General features: G+C 41.4%; 4 protein-coding genes across 4 annotated transcripts; 1 reads left to right on the top strand and 3 right to left on the bottom strand.

Annotated features, from left to right (window-relative positions):
• Positions 1-254: 254 nt before the first annotated feature.
• fax (failed axon connections) lies at positions 255-3,439 on the bottom strand. Its single transcript, XM_065486740.1, has 5 exons — positions 3,114-3,439; positions 2,517-2,719; positions 1,837-2,110; positions 1,458-1,778; positions 255-1,060 (listed from the first exon to the last, which is right to left on the bottom strand). Exons 1-5 carry the CDS (start codon positions 3,387-3,389, stop codon positions 1,013-1,015), a joined length of 1,122 nt encoding a protein of 373 aa, XP_065342812.1. The 5' UTR covers positions 3,390-3,439; the 3' UTR covers positions 255-1,012.
• Positions 3,440-4,061: 622 nt separating this feature from the next.
• Positions 4,062-12,536, bottom strand: AspRS (aspartyl-tRNA synthetase). Its single transcript, XM_065486739.1, has 10 exons — positions 12,354-12,536; positions 12,030-12,144; positions 11,710-11,972; positions 10,828-11,005; positions 10,457-10,772; positions 9,043-9,380; positions 8,899-8,979; positions 8,723-8,834; positions 8,494-8,660; positions 4,062-4,161 (listed from the first exon to the last, which is right to left on the bottom strand). The coding sequence occupies exons 1-9, from the start codon at positions 12,368-12,370 to the stop codon at positions 8,497-8,499; spliced, it is 1,584 nt and encodes a 527-aa protein (XP_065342811.1). The 5' UTR covers positions 12,371-12,536; the 3' UTR covers positions 4,062-4,161; positions 8,494-8,496.
• Positions 12,537-12,843: 307 nt separating this feature from the next.
• LOC135941339 (putative gamma-glutamylcyclotransferase CG2811) lies at positions 12,844-13,590 on the top strand. The gene is made up of 2 exons (XM_065486744.1): positions 12,844-13,112; positions 13,179-13,590. The coding sequence occupies exons 1-2, from the start codon at positions 12,879-12,881 to the stop codon at positions 13,473-13,475; spliced, it is 531 nt and encodes a 176-aa protein (XP_065342816.1). The 5' UTR covers positions 12,844-12,878; the 3' UTR covers positions 13,476-13,590.
• On the bottom strand, positions 13,510-16,329 carry LOC135941338 (protein CDV3 homolog). Its single transcript, XM_065486743.1, has 4 exons — positions 16,078-16,329; positions 15,683-16,019; positions 14,320-14,440; positions 13,510-13,952 (listed from the first exon to the last, which is right to left on the bottom strand). The coding sequence occupies exons 1-4, from the start codon at positions 16,264-16,266 to the stop codon at positions 13,799-13,801; spliced, it is 801 nt and encodes a 266-aa protein (XP_065342815.1). The 5' UTR covers positions 16,267-16,329; the 3' UTR covers positions 13,510-13,798.
• Positions 16,330-16,598: the final 269 nt, after the last annotated feature.

The following is a 16,598-nucleotide window of genomic DNA, read 5'->3' as shown; positions in this document are numbered from 1 at the left end:
GACAGTCACGCACAAAGCAAGAGCAGATCTTTGTTCAGGAAAGCCCGATCGCGTCGGCCGTGAGAGCACTGAGCAGGGAGCTGTGCTGGCACCGGTCAGATCGATTTGTCTACGAGGTGCCGCCAGACCCCGGCCAGACTGCCCTGCCCTCCCACCCCTCGCCTCGCAGCCAGCCGGCGTCTAGCTCAGCGCACCCCAATTCCGGCCGCCCACCCCAGCAGGGAATCGTAATCATAGCAATGAGAGGCTTCCAATTGAGATTTTAATTTGGTTTTATTATTTATTTCTTTTCGAGTTGTAATTTGCGTACATTTAACACAAAATTGTAGCATGAGTTTTGTGTGTGTTGTGTGTTTCCGTGTCATGAGAGAAAAGGACCGGTGGGGGGCGAGGGCTGAGTATTGCCAAACAATGAGAGAAGAGAGCCAAACGCGCCCCCGCCCCCCTCCAGCCCCTTGCGCGTACAGCTAGACAGAGAAGGGAGGACTTTCGGGGGCACCGAGTCGTCGGGAATGAGATTCTTTTGGTTTAATTAATAATTATATCGTCGTAGTAATGGTAGTAATACTTAATCAATAATAGCGATAAAATTAAAGAGTATCATCTACTTAGCGGTTCATAAAATCATGTCTCTCAAAAATAAAATAAAAATACCACATGTGACTAAATATTCTTAAACACTAACTTCTCTCATCGTCAATCTTCATTACAAAATGCATCATGACGGCGCGCCGCCCGCCCGGGGCCGCTCCGCCCCCGCGACCCCGTGCTCCTCCGAGTGGCGAGGGGCCAAGTGGTCGAGGGGGCTGCCATGCGGCGACACGGGGGGCACCGCGCCGGGAATCTTAAAAAGCTACACAAAAATTGGCCTCCTCGTTAAAAATGTCTGATATAAAAGGAGATGAGGCGGCAAGCGGAGGCATCGGCCACCGCCGCCCCCGCGGACGGGGGCCGGCCGCGGCCGCGCCTCCGGCCGAGGCTGCCGGCTGTTGCATCAGTTCTCGCAGAGCATTCACTTTTGCTCCTTGTTCTCAGCATCATCCTTCTTCTCATTCTCCGCCTTCAACAAAATTACAAAATGGATTTTTTTTTTAAATTTTGAACAAGATTTAATCAATTTTAAATTTGAGATCGAGGAAACATAGTTAATCTTAAACAAACAGAAAAAATTAAAATGACGCAACGTTTCTACGTTGCAGAAACATTGCACAAAAACGAAAAAAATTTAATAGATGCAATGTGTTTCTACTCTGCAGAGTTGAAATTCCTGTGTTTGCTTTTCTTTCACTTAACTCTGTTTATATTAGGGCTCAAATTATTATAAATATTGATGAAAAAAATTAATTTGGCAGTGCCGAAAAGGCTAGCCTAGAATCATTTTTTTAGTGACAGGAAAATTTTGAATGCTAACATAGTACATAGTGCCGATTTAACATAGTCAGGAATTTTAAACATACCTTGTCCTTTTCCTCCTCCTTCTTCTCCTCCTTTTCCTCCTTCTCCTTGTTGTCCTTTTCCTTCTCGTCCTTGGTTTCCTCCTTCTTGGTCTCCTCCTCCTTGGGCTTCTCCTCCTCCTTTGGCGGCGGCTTGGGCAGGTGCGAGTTCAGGTCCAGGTTGGTGCACATATCATCCCAATCGGAGAAGCACCTTTCCTTGACACGGTTCACCAGGCCGACCAGGTTGGCACACGACTCACTCATGAAGTCGCGTAGAGCGTAGTCCACTTCCTTATCAATGAAATAAATCTGCGCCAAATTCGCAAACGCGACAAGATCGAGCTGCAAACAAATTATTTTTTAAAAACAATGCACATTGCTAATTTGTAAATTAACTAACATTGGTAGGTTCGTCGCCAAAGAAGAAAGGTTTGTCGTCAAGCAGGTTGGATAAAACCTGAAGGTCATTTTTGCCGAATTCAAGGATTTCCTCTGGTTTGTGAACGCCGATGCCCTGTGCCTTAACCTTCTTGCTGCCCTTGCGAGAGAAGCTGAACTTGAAGATAAAGTTGAGGATTCCGTTGGGGATTTTGGTTCCCATCGCCTGCTGCAGGTTCAGCTTGTAGCCTTTGAGCATGCTGTCCGGATTCTTTGACCTCCACCAAATGACCACCCTGAAAACGAGACATGTAATAATTAATTTTAAAGAGGCAATTCTGCAAGAGGCACATATTATAAGTCATGCCAAAAATGTTTGTTTACGTAATTCGCCATTTGAGCAGCTAATAGATGGCGCCCCTGTTCATTTACAAATTTCTGGTACTTGCAAAATCAGATTAAATCTTGCTGCTGAGCATTAATTTACAGCATAAAAATGCTTTAACTTGTCTGAACTGATTTTGGTTTTCAACATGTAAAATAATACATTTAATCTTTATATGCACAGCACCAAGAAATCACAGCAAGTTACCAAAAATGTCAAATTAACGGTGGTGCCATCTGTTGACAGCTGTAATTTTTGCAGTGGGCGAATACATAATTTTTAAATATGATCTAAAAATTCTAAAGACACAAACTCACCAGAAAAGATGATTTTCAATCATGGAGATCATGGCGTGGCTCAGAGTCCTCTGTTCATTGGTCAAGTCCTTGTCCAGGTCCTTCTCGAACTTGGCGCCTAACTCCTTAATGATGATGGCGGAGTCAGCGATCTCCTCGCCGTTCAGCTCGACGAACGGCAGCTGGCCCTTTTTGGAGCGGAACTTGATCTTGTGGTCCACATTCTACGAGCAGAGAACAAAAAAGGGGCTTAAGACCGGTGCAAGGGCGTGTCCCACCCCAACCGGTAACAACCGGTTGTGCAGCCCCCTAAGTGCAGCAGACGCAGGGGACAATTGCGACGGCGGCCGAGGGGCAATAACCGGTACGATTCGCTCGTCACGGCCTCGTTGCCGGCGAAATCGGCGCCGCCCGCCCGAAAAACCCGCTGACCCGGCACAAACAACCCAAATGCGAGTCGCAATCGAAATTTATTCGACTTTCAGCCGAGAATTCATGCCGGGAAAGAGGCTGCTGGGCGCGCCCACCCATCCCTCCCGGCACCCTTAGCCGGCTCGCCCGGGGCTTTCAGGCCCCAATTTTAGCCGATTTATGAGAGAAACCCAACTCGGGACCTACCTCGTATTTCAACCCTGCGAGGCGCAGCCAAGTTTCCACCTTAAGACAGTAGGGCGAGAGCGAGGGGAGGAAGGGCGTCCGGCTGAACTGGTAGAGGTACACGATGTCCTGTTCAAAGTCGGTCTTGTGCACCTTTGGCGTTTCTTTCACCGGCTCCTTCGTCTCCTTCACCTCCTCTTTGACCTCTTCTTTCGGGGCCTCCTTGGTCTCTTTCTCGGGGGCCTTCTCCGGCTCAGCGGGGGCGGCGGGGGCCGTCTTGGTCTCCTCGCTTGTCATAGCTGCGCGTCCTCCGGCTCTGTCTGGACTGGCTCAGAAAATGGCAGCCAAGCCAAGCCATGACGTCACCCCCCGCCACAAGCAGTGTGTCCTGCGAGCACCAATCGGATAGCTTCTCCCTCCCTCCAATTGAGTAGAACCACCGCCAAATTTTCGAATGAGGTTAAATACGGCGTCCGCCGAGCAGCTCAGATTTTCAAGAATTCTGACATCCGATGCGAAGATATCTCGTGGCAACCGCAAGGCCGAGATATTTTGAATTTTTAAAAAATACGAAACTCTCAGAAATTCAGCTCTGGAGACCGCGGTTTGCAAAATGAATTGGCCCTCTGGTGGCAATCGGTGCGTAACTGGATCGGTCGCCATGGCAACGCCTGGCTCGCGACTCCTGAGCCAAAACCCCGCCACCACGCCCAATGTGCCCGTGCCTGTTCCGTTCAGCGTTCCCGTTGCCAGCCAGCCAGCATAGCAAAGCAGCCGGGTGACGGACGGGCGGGGCTCGCCAGCACGGCCTCCGGTCTGCCCCCGGATGCCGCCTCCGGCTCCTAACCTCTCTTCCTTCCGATTCAAGCAACTTTTCATTCATTAAAATTCAAACCAGCTCAACACCAACAACCGGTCCCAAATAAAGATGCTGTTTGGACCCGTGAATGAAAATTACACGCCCGGCAATGTGGGAAAAACGCTGCTTTATTGAGAGACAAAGTACGACAAGAAAAAAAAAGAAGAAATAATCTGTGACTGCGTTTTCGCTTTCGCCAGTTGCAGCGACCTGAAACAAAAGAGTTGTAAAACGATAAAAATCAAATTCGCTCCAGAAAACGCATACGTGTTCATAAAAGAGCATTTTATTATTTCGTGTTCCAGGAAAAAACAAGACCAGTTGCGGCGTCCTTGACCAAAAATTTTTATCAGTGCTCTGGTTACGCGCTCAGCCGCTCAAAGTGAAGTAAAATTGCTTCCGAATGTGGGCCAAAAATTCAAAGGCAACGCACGCAAGATGACTGGAAGGGAGAGAAGAAATTCGGCCGCGAGCGAATTCCTTAAAGAGGAAATGGGAATAAAAAAATTAAAGAGTTGGCTCTTTGTATGCTCGCGCTAGGCTAATTATTTTTATCTGCAAAATGACATCACATCATCATCTGGATCGCGGTTTCATCCGCGTGCATGTTCTCCCTTTCGCCTCAGCGAGCGGCGCGAAAAAAATATATTGTGAAGCTGAGCTAGTCGTCTCGTCATCTCGCGGAAAGTGGACCCGCATAGGGCGAATCAAGTGGCGCGCGGCCCTTCTTTCCGACCTGCGCCGCTGCAAAGGTCAAAAGCAGGGCCCGCATCGCTTCTCTACAGGGTGCAGGAATTCGACAAATTCTCGGAAGAGCCAGCAGCTGATTTCACTTCCTCTGACCGATAAAAACAAAACATAAAGAGGGTCGAGACAAACCGTTAAAATAAAGCTAAAATTCTAATTTACCCGCAATGGGGCTCTCGAAATTATGAACTATAGTCCAACAGAATAACTTTTTATTGTGTTGATTAATAGGATAATAATATATCGAAATGAAATGAGAATATTAGCAGCAGGTTAAAAAATTAGCACAGAAAAAATAAATAGGGTAAGTTCAATTTTGAATTTATTATCATTCTCATCACTTTTAATAAGGTCGTTAAGAGGGAATAAGATTGGGTATGAATTATTGGTCTTTATATTTGTATTAGTCGCATATGCAAAAGAATATTTAATACTTTTGGAATTTGGCCACAAAAATAAAAAAAATTCACTGTCAAACCAAATTAAATTCCAAATTTCGTTTCATTTTTTTACTTTAAAATGTACATGAATTAATCATGCGTTATCGTGGCAGATGCAAATTTTTCTCGTCATCATCGATCCAACCAATAATGTGTGCTCCTTTAAGCGAAATGAATCACGATATTTAGAAGGCAGATGGTACTCGTCACTTGAAAAGCAGTCCAATCGTTTTATAAATTTGGTTTGACTGTTTTTTTGTGAAATATTTCATAAAAAGAATAATAATGATGTAAAAATTCCAATGTTGCCATAACGGAATTTGCGGAAAAGACGCTTGACCAGGTAGCATCTTAAAAAATTAAAAAAATGTGTTTAAAAATGGTAAGGAATTGTCTTCCTGAATTATTCAGCGTCAATCCACTCAAATTTTATTCCAACTTAATTGTTTATTGTTTCATTTATGTCTGAAAGCCAAGCGGAGACGTGCAACAAATTAATCAGCTAATTGGCAAAACATAAAACACATACGCACTGTGATTATGTGCGCATTGACAATAAGTTGCTTCCTACTCGCAAACAGTCTGCCACCTGCTGAAGCCTGGAGTAATCAAGGTCATTGTTGCATTATTGTTGGGATTTGCATGGATGGCAGCGTTGCCATTTTAAGTTTCTCTCGAACCGAAATCGGAATACTCTCTTTGCAATCTTTCAAAGTATGGTAATCCACGTCATATTATTCTGCGAAAAAAGCGTCTCATTCAGCACTTTAAACAGAAAAGTAATGAATGAGCGGTGGGACGACGGCTGCGGTATGCTATGCACGGCGGCGGCTCAATTAATCGGTGGTTGAATGCGCTAATGACCGACAGAGCTAATTTTATCCCAGCGATTCGCATTCCAGCCGTTGTAAACAAGGGAGCAAATAATCATAGCAATATCAGCGATCGATAAATTCCGAGTTAATGATTCACGCCGAGGCCACCGCCCGCCGGATGGACGGAGAGACGCATCCCTTTTCTCACAACCAGCTTTGATAAAGTGAACGAGATTTTCCAGATGGCCGAGTAGCGCTTGCTCTATTTTGTTTACAGATCGACGAACAAAAAGTGTGTATTTTTGGATGAAGTGGCTGCTGCTTGTCAACAGAAGAATGCGGGTGGAATGCCATGTGTAGTGTGGCGGCTGACCTCTTGGCCCGCGCTGACATGGCCCGCACCAGGGATAAATTGTTCGAAAATTTAGACTGCTTGATTGTAATTGCCATCATGCAGCTCGTTTATTTAAAAGTGCGCACACGCAGCGTGGATAACTCACTCACTCGCCGCGCTCTCGCGTCTCATATACATAGGAATGCTCTCTTGCGAAATAAAGAAAAAAAACGCGCATATTCTTCCCTCGCTGCCGCCGTTGCCGCCGCCGACGACTCGGCTTGCAACTTGTAATTAAGTGCGTCCGCGCACAATCATATTAAAATTATTATTACAACCTTGAAATGACTTCATTACAATAATATACAGCTATAGGAAAACGTGCAGTTACTCAAAATACTAGATGAGATTGACTAGCCTCGGCTGGCTGCATATTATCGAATCAGAATATAAAAATGCCAAAGGACCACAAATTTGACACGCTTTTGAAGAAAGTTGATATTTTTCACATTCCACATTACGGCTGTTCGTTATATGCTAAACGAATATTTCTCACTCGAATCAAAAAGCATTTATTTTGTTTTGAGTCGGAATCCGAACAAATGCATTTTTTAAAAGAAAAAAATATTAAATGTAAGGTTCAAGAATAGTTTTATAGGCAGAGAATCAAATACAAAATGGAACACAAGTAGATGACAATCGGCCGAGAATCCTGTTATCAGATTACATAAATATTGCATTATTTGGATGGTCCTTATGAAAGACGTGATGAAATCAACGGTTTAAAATTATGACAGGAAGATTTTGTAAACAAGAGACAAATATTTTAAACCTGCCCGGATTAGGGTATTTATTACTTAACTGAAAAAATATCCACTAGCCGTAAACTATTGTTTACTTGTAAATGCGACTTTGATTTATTCCTACAACATCCTTTTTTCTCCCTCGCACTCTCGCACCTTGTTTCTAAATGTCAATCTCATTGTTTGTTATATTAGATATAGACTCAATATTAAAGAAAACCTGAAATTGGATAGCCTGTCGAGGCGAGAACATTGCTCAATGTTGTTCATTTCTTTTTCTAGAATAGCTTTATATTTGTTTCTCAAGTTGCAACTAACTGAATTGTCAGTTCATGAAACATGTATCCAAGCAACATTAATTTTCTAACTCATCTAGTCAGATTTAATTGTTAGTTAGAAATAACATCACATTTCTAAGAAAGATGTAAATATAAATAAAATTCCAAGTAAGTATCTCAATGAGATGCAGCAGCCAAAGTAAACACAAGCAGCCTTAATTTGTAAAATCCCCGCTGTGAAATTTACAATGTGTATGAAGGTTTAAATAATGCATGACCACCGTGACGAGAATTCTCAAGCGAAAGTTTAAAAATCTGGCCGGTACTTGTAACAAAATGTTGTCCCTCAAAGCAGTTTCGTGGCACATAATTTTCGCAGCTCGTAAAACTCAACTGGCGTCTCGATTAATATTCCAAAACGCGCAGAAGCTGCGTGGACATGGCCCACCTATTAGCATAGAAATATGGCTTGGCTGCGTATCTCGCAAAGCGTACTCAATTATGGATTCAAGACCATTTAGTGCTGCAGAGTAACAGTAGCATTGATATTGACAGCTCCGTTTGAGTCTCAAAGGAAATGAGAAACGTTCGAAATTCCTCTAACTGTTTGAGCACCATCTGGAACTTGTCGTGCTATACAAGCACAAGCATTAATTTCAAATGGAAAACTCGTGTCGTTTAGTTTTTTGCTGCACAGCAGAGACAATTGAAAAATTACATTGACAAGTACACTTGACAGTGCTCAATTTGTATGTTTTTCTTTTGAGGTAATGTCTGCTGATCAATGTTCAGTTTGATTATCCAACAATTGCAGCGCTTCCTACGCGAATTAAGAGAAAGCAACCAAGCGGCTGCTGTAATTTTTATTTTGTTAGAAGCAAACTCTATAATCAAACTGTAAAAACATCCACGGCTTAATTGCAAGCGTTAGAAAAAACCGAAAAAACTAAAAACTTCATGTGTGCAAAACGTAAGCTAAAAATTATTTTAATGCAATATCCGATTATTTATTTTCTGGGATTATAAGAAATCTAAATTCCTTTGATTCTTTCATAAACACAATTTCATGACTGATTGAGAACTATGACAGTTTGGCAGGAGAATAAAAAAGTTTTTCAAACTGACCTTTTATGGTGTCAACCTCTTGGGATCTCTGGGGAACATGGATGTTTTCCTTATGTTGTCCAGTCCAAGGTACAGCATCACCACTCGCTCCAGACCGATGCCACCACCTGCGTGAGGAGGGCAGCCGTACCGGAAGGCATCAATGTAGGCAGCAATTTTGCTCAAATCTTAAACATTAAAACCATTGATTTTTATTTTTTAGCGATTTATCAAACACAAAAATAATTACCAATATCATGATGTTGGGCTCTCTGCGTCAAAAACTCTGGATCATGAATACGCTGGGCGCCAGAGAGGATTTCTTCACCCCGCATGAACATGTCGTAAGAGTTACTCCATTTCTGAAATATTGAACATATTTTATAATTAAAAAATAAATAAAAACAGAAAAAACACAAATCATACTTTGTCAAGAGGGTCAGGCATGGTGTAAAACGGTCTAACAGCAAGTGGGAACTTGTCCAGGATGTAAAAATCAGTGTTATACTGGAATAAAGAAAACAAAAATTTAATTTTCATTAAAATACCGATAAAATTCCAAATTAATACCTTCTTCTTAACAAGGCGTCCAAGAAGTTTTTCGTCAGGAGTCGACAAGTCATCCTCATCATTCAGTTTGACTCCAGCCTCTGCCAAGAGATCGAGGCCCTGGCGGAAGGTGAGTCGTAGGGGAGGATCGAGGAAGACAAATGGCTCGACAGGATACTGCTGTCCCACAGCAGCAATTTCAGTGGCACACTTCTCCTGCAGGCCTCTGAAGAGCTGGGTGAAAGTGTTGCCGATCACGTCAAGCACCTCATGGTAATGCCACTTGAACGCCATCTCCAGATCCAGGCCGACAAATTCTGTCAGGTGGCGATGGGTGTTGCTGTCCTCTGCCCTGAAAACTGAAGGAGACAATTAGAGCGTTAGGAAACTTTCAATAGCTCTTGAATGTTAAATGAAAGTTTATTCAGCATGATATAGTAAAGGTTATTATTATTGCTATCTAATAAAATTTCTTAAATTCAGATTCTTAAAGAACTTAAAACAGTTTTATCAAAAGGTTATTGATATAATTATAATTAGACGGTTTCTATCAGAAGCTGATTTAGAGGATTTCTGGGGCACTGGTTGTCAACACAATTCTTTATTTTATTAAGAATGTATTGGTTAGAAGATTTTTTTAAATTTATTTAATTGGTCATCCATCTGAAAAGTATTATATTCTGTTGAATTGATAATAATATTTCAATTTTACCTATTCAAGTGGGAAGTGAAGGAATTTTTCCATGACAAATTATAATGAAAGTTACTCAAAAATTATAAATCTTTTAACTTGGGAATTTATCCAATTTTAACTTTATACTTTAATTTTTGCTGTTTACAGACACATGAAAAATATATGGTCTGTCCCCTATGCAGAGTTACCTATATGGAACAATCAAAATTAGTTTTGATGAGCACCTTTCAATTTGACAAACTTAAAATCACTGAATTTTTACCGCGCCAGTTACTTCCTGGGTATTCAAAAAAATTATCTGTATAAAAGGCTGCTGGATTTATTTTGTAATACAGAACATGAAAAGAAGCTATCCAACGTGTCGATGTATTTAATGTAATAGAAGAAAATATAAAAAATACTGTAATAAAGCGCTGACAAGGAAGTTCTTAGGAGTTATTCAGCGTTATAGTTTTTGGTGAAATTATTGAAAGCGTGTAGTATCCAACAAGTTACGAGATATCACTGTGGGAAAAATTGGGACATTTCCCTTATATTTCAGAAATTGCTACAATCGTCAAATTGAAAATTTTCCACCACTTTGCGAGGATCACATCAGAAAAGGCTTCACGAATTCAGTTGTTTCACTCAACACTAAAACATTGGAGTTTAAGAGTCTCATTGTAAGGGCCTTCCAAAATAATGGCGTATTTACATTTGAACTTGAGGAACTATAAAAATACACTTTAAAAGACTAATTACCTGCTCCAACAGTGAAGACCTTGTCAAAGTCGGCAGCAATGGCCATTTGCTTGTAGAGCTGTGGACTCTGGGCCAGGTAAGCTTGTCCTTTGAAGTAGGACACAGTGAAGACATTAGCGCCGCCTTCAGACGCCGCTGAAATGATTTTGGGCGTGTGAATTTCCGTGAAGCCCTGAGTGGTAAGCAGGTCCCTGAAGAGGCGACACACAGCCGCCTCCAGTCTGAAAATGGCCTGGTTTGCCGGGGTGCGAAGGTCGAGAACTCGGTTGTCCAGTCGCGTGTCCTGGTTCACCCTGATCTGCAGACCCTCCGCGTCCTGCATTTGAGCGACAGTTAATGCCAGGTTCCTGATTTTACTCCTCATGGCATACAGAAGGGTCGTCGCGGCGCGAGGCGTCCTCTACTTGCAAGGGCAGTTGGGGCTTTGCGGCAGAAACCAGGAAGGCCTGGCGCACGTGCAGCTCTACGTCCTGCTGCGTGCACGACTCAATTTTGCGCTCGACCGCCGAAACCACACCCTCCACCTCCACAATGCTCTCTTTGCTGATGCTGTAATGGGGTTAATTGAAGAAACAAATTGTATCAAAATATAAATTTTCAAATTGCACGCCCTTCCCGGTCCTCGGACAGGGATGAAAAGAATTAATCAAATAAATTTGTATTAACTCTCACTATAAATTTGATTATTAAATAAATCAATGGTAAAACGTGGGCACTCTCGTCTTGCTTCTAAGTTTAGTTTATAAACTGATTATTATTCAAAAAGCAAAATAATTCATACCAAAATAGAAGACCAACAAATTATAATATTTCTTTTTCTGGAATTTTTTTTACAAACTTTTACGATTTTTCCTTGTGTTTCCAGGAAAGAGCTAACTGGTTACCATAACAAATCAATTTTTTGAAATATATTTGGCATTTAAAAAAATCAATAATAAATTAATATGCCTAAATTAATAATAGCAAAAATAGTAATATTTTAGAATGTAGGCAAAACCTATTTTAATATTCTTGCTTTTCAGAAAGTAAGAAGTGGCCCAATCAATCAATTTTTCTCGTCAAATAGAACATAAAAAATGATTGTGGTTGATCAAAAAATAAGATTTTAAAATTTATAGTGACCTCCAAAAAGTTCGGAAACATCACTACTCGAAAGAGGTTTTTACTGGTGTAGTTTCTGTGGTTTATGCTATTCATAACTATCACAGAGGCAGATCTAATTTAGAGTAATAGATCAGACAATGTTTTCGTACTTGGAAAGAAACTTGACCATCTGTTTGCTAGTATTCTGGTCAACCTGAGCCAGTGCCTGGACTGTGCTTTCTTGCTGTCTAAGCACCACAAAGCACTGCTTGCCTTTAGCGCGGCTGGTGTGCAGACGAGCTCGGATCCAAACGGTCTTGTTGCTTTGAGCAGCGCCCAAATCGCGAACATGCAAATATTCACGAGCAGGCCGCTCGCCACTTTGTATCAGCGCCAAGCCACCGTACTTGCCAACTGAGCAGTCATCCTCGTCCTGTAAATTGCAGAGCATTTTTTTCCAATACATACGATAAAGGCGTTTAATATTTACTTTTTGGATTTGTGCTTCATTTCCGGTCTTGGCAGCGCCACGATGTTCCTCGCGTTTTGCTGCCTTCTCCTTTTCTTTCGCTTCTTTTTTTAATTGTTTTTTAGATTTGCCTCCTCTGTAAAAGTGATAAAATAATATTATGCTAATTACATAATTACACATAATGTTGTGGTAAAAATTATATTAGTATCAAATTAAATATTGTAAAAGATAAGCGAACCGGCCCCATCTCAATGATCAACGGCCAAGGTTAAATTTACACGAATTTCCAAGTACAATGTCACTTTAGTTTAAATTAAAAATTAAATTATAAAAACAGCTCACTCTTGTTCGTCAGCCATCCTTTCTTTTTCTAATATCGACGTACTCTGGCTCCAAAAATATACGGTTATTCTCTGCCTTAAATAATGTGAAAAGATTTTAGCAAAATTCTTGCATCAGAAAAAAGCCGAACATAACATGCATGCACAGGCCTCCACGAGAGAAACGTGAAACTTTGCCTGGCCTGCCTGCTGACGGGTAGGTGTGACGGTATAACAACGCCCCCCACATGCTAACCATCTGATGAATGAAGGAATCTAAAATGAAAAACTGCTGGTATACCGGTAGCAGAACATGGCCCTTCATCCTTTCATCCCATGATTATTATTGAAAATTTATGATCACTCACAGCAAAAATCTATTTCTTATTAAAATATATTTATTAATAAATAATATTGACTTTTGTATGTATTTAACAAATTTTATACAAATGTAAGCAAATTCTTCGCAAAATTTTTGAGAAGCCCCGCGAAGGTTTTAAAATCGTCAAGTGTTTAGTATTTAGTATCCCCCCAGAACCCTGATTCTATGGTACAGATAAATAAGCTTGCGCGCTACAATTTTCGCAAATTTACTCAAATGGAGTCAGTGTTTGTTTACGGAACCTTGAAAAAAGGGGAGCCAAACCACGACTGGATGACCGAATGGAAAGAAGGACAGTACAAGTTCATTGGACGTGCAAAAACAGTAGAGAAACTGCCTCTTATTATCGCCTCCCGTTATAACATTCCATTCCTGCTGGACAAACCAGGCCTTGGGCAAGTGAGTGTGATGATTATTCTGATTGCACTTCTTAAAACGTGACTATTACTTCAATTTATAAATCAGGAGGTGCATGGAGAGGTTTACGAGGTTGATGCTGCAATGGTGAAGAGGCTTGATGAACTAGAGGACCATCCATTCTTTTACAAAAGGGAGCTCCGTCCAGTTCGACTTGAATGTGGCACCGAACGCGTGTGCTGGATTTATTTGATTCAAAAATATAGGCAAGACCTGCTTGAGCTGCCACTCCTGGACGACTACAAAAGCAACGGGCCCCACGGGCTGGTTTATGGCGAAAGGAGCATGAGAAACATTCCCGGCTACTCAGCCATGGATGACATTCAGGGTAATCATAAATATTGATGATATGAATGTAAAAGAGTTACAAAATGGAAGCTATTTTTGTAATGTTTGATGGTGGTTTATTAATGCTCAAGTGCCAGTCTTAATTCCAATAAATGGTGCGCATAATTAGGAAGACTTTGTTTTGTTTACATTAAGCTCAACTGATAAGTGCAGTGACGTGAAGGGTCGCAAGTTGGAAAGAAAATACAATTTTTTGGCATTTCAGATTTTCTAGAAAAAATGAAGCGTTGCTTATTTTATTCATGTAACCGTTGTGTGTGTGGGGGCGGCGGGTGCAGCTATCATTCAGTTGATTGGGTTAGCATTCATTCAATCACAGTTCAGCTCTGGTCAGCAGCGCCTCGAAGCGCAGCAAACTTGTTCTCCATGGCGACTGGCCGCTGGCCTCCACCCGTGGTGCCCTCAAACCTGCTTGAGTGGCTCTTGCTGTTCCGCACGTCTTCAAATCCTCGCTCGTCATCACGACTCCGGCTCCTTGAATACACACATGGGATATTATATATAGGGATTTATATTATCATGATTATAATTATGATCTCGAATTATGAGGCTCAGCTCACCACTTGAAAATAACAATTTTTGGTGCTACAATATACAGAATAATAATTTATAATAAGCTACTTGGGTAAACTTTAGCTTTGACTTAAAAGGTTGAAATAAACAGTTAATAACTAAAATTAACTGTGCCAAGGGTAAGCAACATTTTCTTATTGAGTTTATTTTCAAGTTATATAATATTCTAGTTTGTAAATTGTGAAAACAAATAATATTTACTAAAATTAAACAATAATTTCTAAATACTGTAAATACCCATCTTTATAATAAAGAATATGTTACTCACTTCTTGCCCCAAGCACCAACTGGTTCAGCTGCAGTGGTGGAGGAGAGTGTAGGGAAGTAGGCCTCGTTGGTAATATCAGGCGCAGCTCGGCTACGAGAATTCCGACCCATGCCAATGTTTCCTGCAATCAATTGAATTTGTTTACTGAAAAAATAAAACCGCTTAAACAAAACATTTTTAAAAATATTCTGTAGCATCAAAGCCTAAAGCCCTAGAATCTATTATAAGAGTGATGTCATGCGTCGATGAGTTGTGATTACAAGACGAACATCTTTTTTCTGATAAAATATAATGTGTTTCACTTTTGAGTTATTTTTGTTACCTGCCATTTTTAATGATAAGAACAGTTGTTAAAAATTAATTCTAACCAAATTAGCAGTTTCTTGAATTCAGAAATAAAATTATGACTTTAAATTTATTTTTTTGTCGCATATTTCCGAGAACAACTAACAAAGTATACCAGAAAAATAAATATTTTAGTTAATTTATTTGATGTTTAGTTGCAAAATCAAATTTTAAATAAAATAAAAAACGATGAGCAGTTCAGTCAATTTTACAGTGGAACTGAATTGGGGAAATGCTTAAACAGCCTAAATTTTATATCAAGAATGTCGAAATTCATAAAGAATACCACCTTACTTGGACATTAAAACCAATTCAATTACAAAATACAAAAACTATGTATTTTAACTGCTTTATCATTCATAACGTTTTTGGAATGAAAATCAATATTGAAGAAAGGTAAAAAACTTACCAGATTGAATAAAAAATCGACCTACATGGAGCCCAACACTATCATTGTCATGAACATTGCATTCTTAGGATTCCAACGCAAATGGAAACGATTTACGGATTCCCTGGTGAAATTTCTGGCACAATTAATCAACTTAACAGGTTCAAAAACCTGTATAAACGACAAAAAACTTGTTGATGTAGGACATTTTTTCATTTTTTGACACTCAGGGTCACGTCATAGATGACACGGTTTGACCTTGAAGGTTTTACTAGACCTCCAATGGTTCATTTTGGTTACCGTAAGTGTTGCAATTTATTTGCATTCAAATGCATTGATATACCAAGTTAAAAAGCAGTTTGTGATAGCAATTATTTTCAGTCAAAAGTCTGAACATGTTTGTTCTATTGGGATTTTGCACTACAATATTAATCATTGCACCACACTTCTTACTTAGAAGATGGACATCAAAAAAGATAAAATCATTTTGATAATACATAGTACCAACGTTCGATCGATATCCGTTATCCATAGTATGTAAAAATTAATTTGCATGATATGTAAATCAATTTTTCGTCTGGGTAAATTTGATTTCAGTGAGAGGGATCTGCAGGAATCGAATTATTTTACCAGAGGATGACGACGAAGATGATGGCGAGGAGGCAGAGGCATTCCTCAAGTGGGGCGGCACGTAGGATCCGCCGGCTGAGGCACCAGTGGGGGCAGCGCTGGGGGGTGGGGGCGCAGGAGTCGGTTCGGGAACGGCCACGTCGTCATCGTCGTCGTCTGAGTCTTTGGGGGCGGCCGGGGCGGATTGCCAGGCGCCGCGTTGGCCAGTCTCTGCAGCGTCGGTGTCGTTGTCGGAAGCGGCGCCGCCTTCGTCCGCCTCGGACAGTTGCATGTTCTGGATGCGCAGGCCGGAGTAGTCCTTCTTCTCCTCCTCAAACTCACGCCACTCGTCCTCCTCCTGAAACGCCCGTCCAGCTATCACCTTTCCCTTTGTTTAACTGAAAGGTTGCACTCACGTGACTCTGCTGACCCGACTCGCCATCCTTGGACTCTTTCTTGGGTCGGGGACGCGGGGCCGCCGCCGCCGGCCCAGGGGGCTCCTCCAGCCGCCGGGCCACCTGCTCCACCGTGGTGAAGCGCGGGCCGACCTTGCCCTTGCTTTTCTTCTTGTCTTTCTTAGCGAAAAAGTCGTCTAGGTCCGCCATTTTTCGACACGCTGTACACTACACCCGCCGGTCGCACGCACGAACACAGCGAACGAGCGCACACACTGCTTTAATGCCCCTGCCGGTTTTTCCTACTGCGCGTGCACCAGCTCAAAATCGGTTTTTCTTCGGAGACGGCGTGCGCCACAACTACTAATAGCGGGAAAACTGACTGCATGAAGACAAGACAGGAAGGAAACAAATAATTGTATTATTGCTATAATAATTAATTCGATTAATTGTTTTATACATATTACATTAGCCCAATCGTTGCAGGGTCCCCAAATGAGCGCGAATCACGCCATTTTATTTGTTACGTCTAAAGCAGCTAA

The sequence above is a fragment of the Cloeon dipterum genome, chromosome 3 (assembly GCF_949628265.1).
Source record: "Cloeon dipterum chromosome 3, ieCloDipt1.1, whole genome shotgun sequence".
Taxonomy (NCBI): domain Eukaryota; kingdom Metazoa; phylum Arthropoda; class Insecta; order Ephemeroptera; family Baetidae; genus Cloeon; species Cloeon dipterum.
The sequence above is the reverse complement of the archived record's forward strand: the minus strand, read 5'-3'. Positions and strand labels throughout refer to the sequence as shown.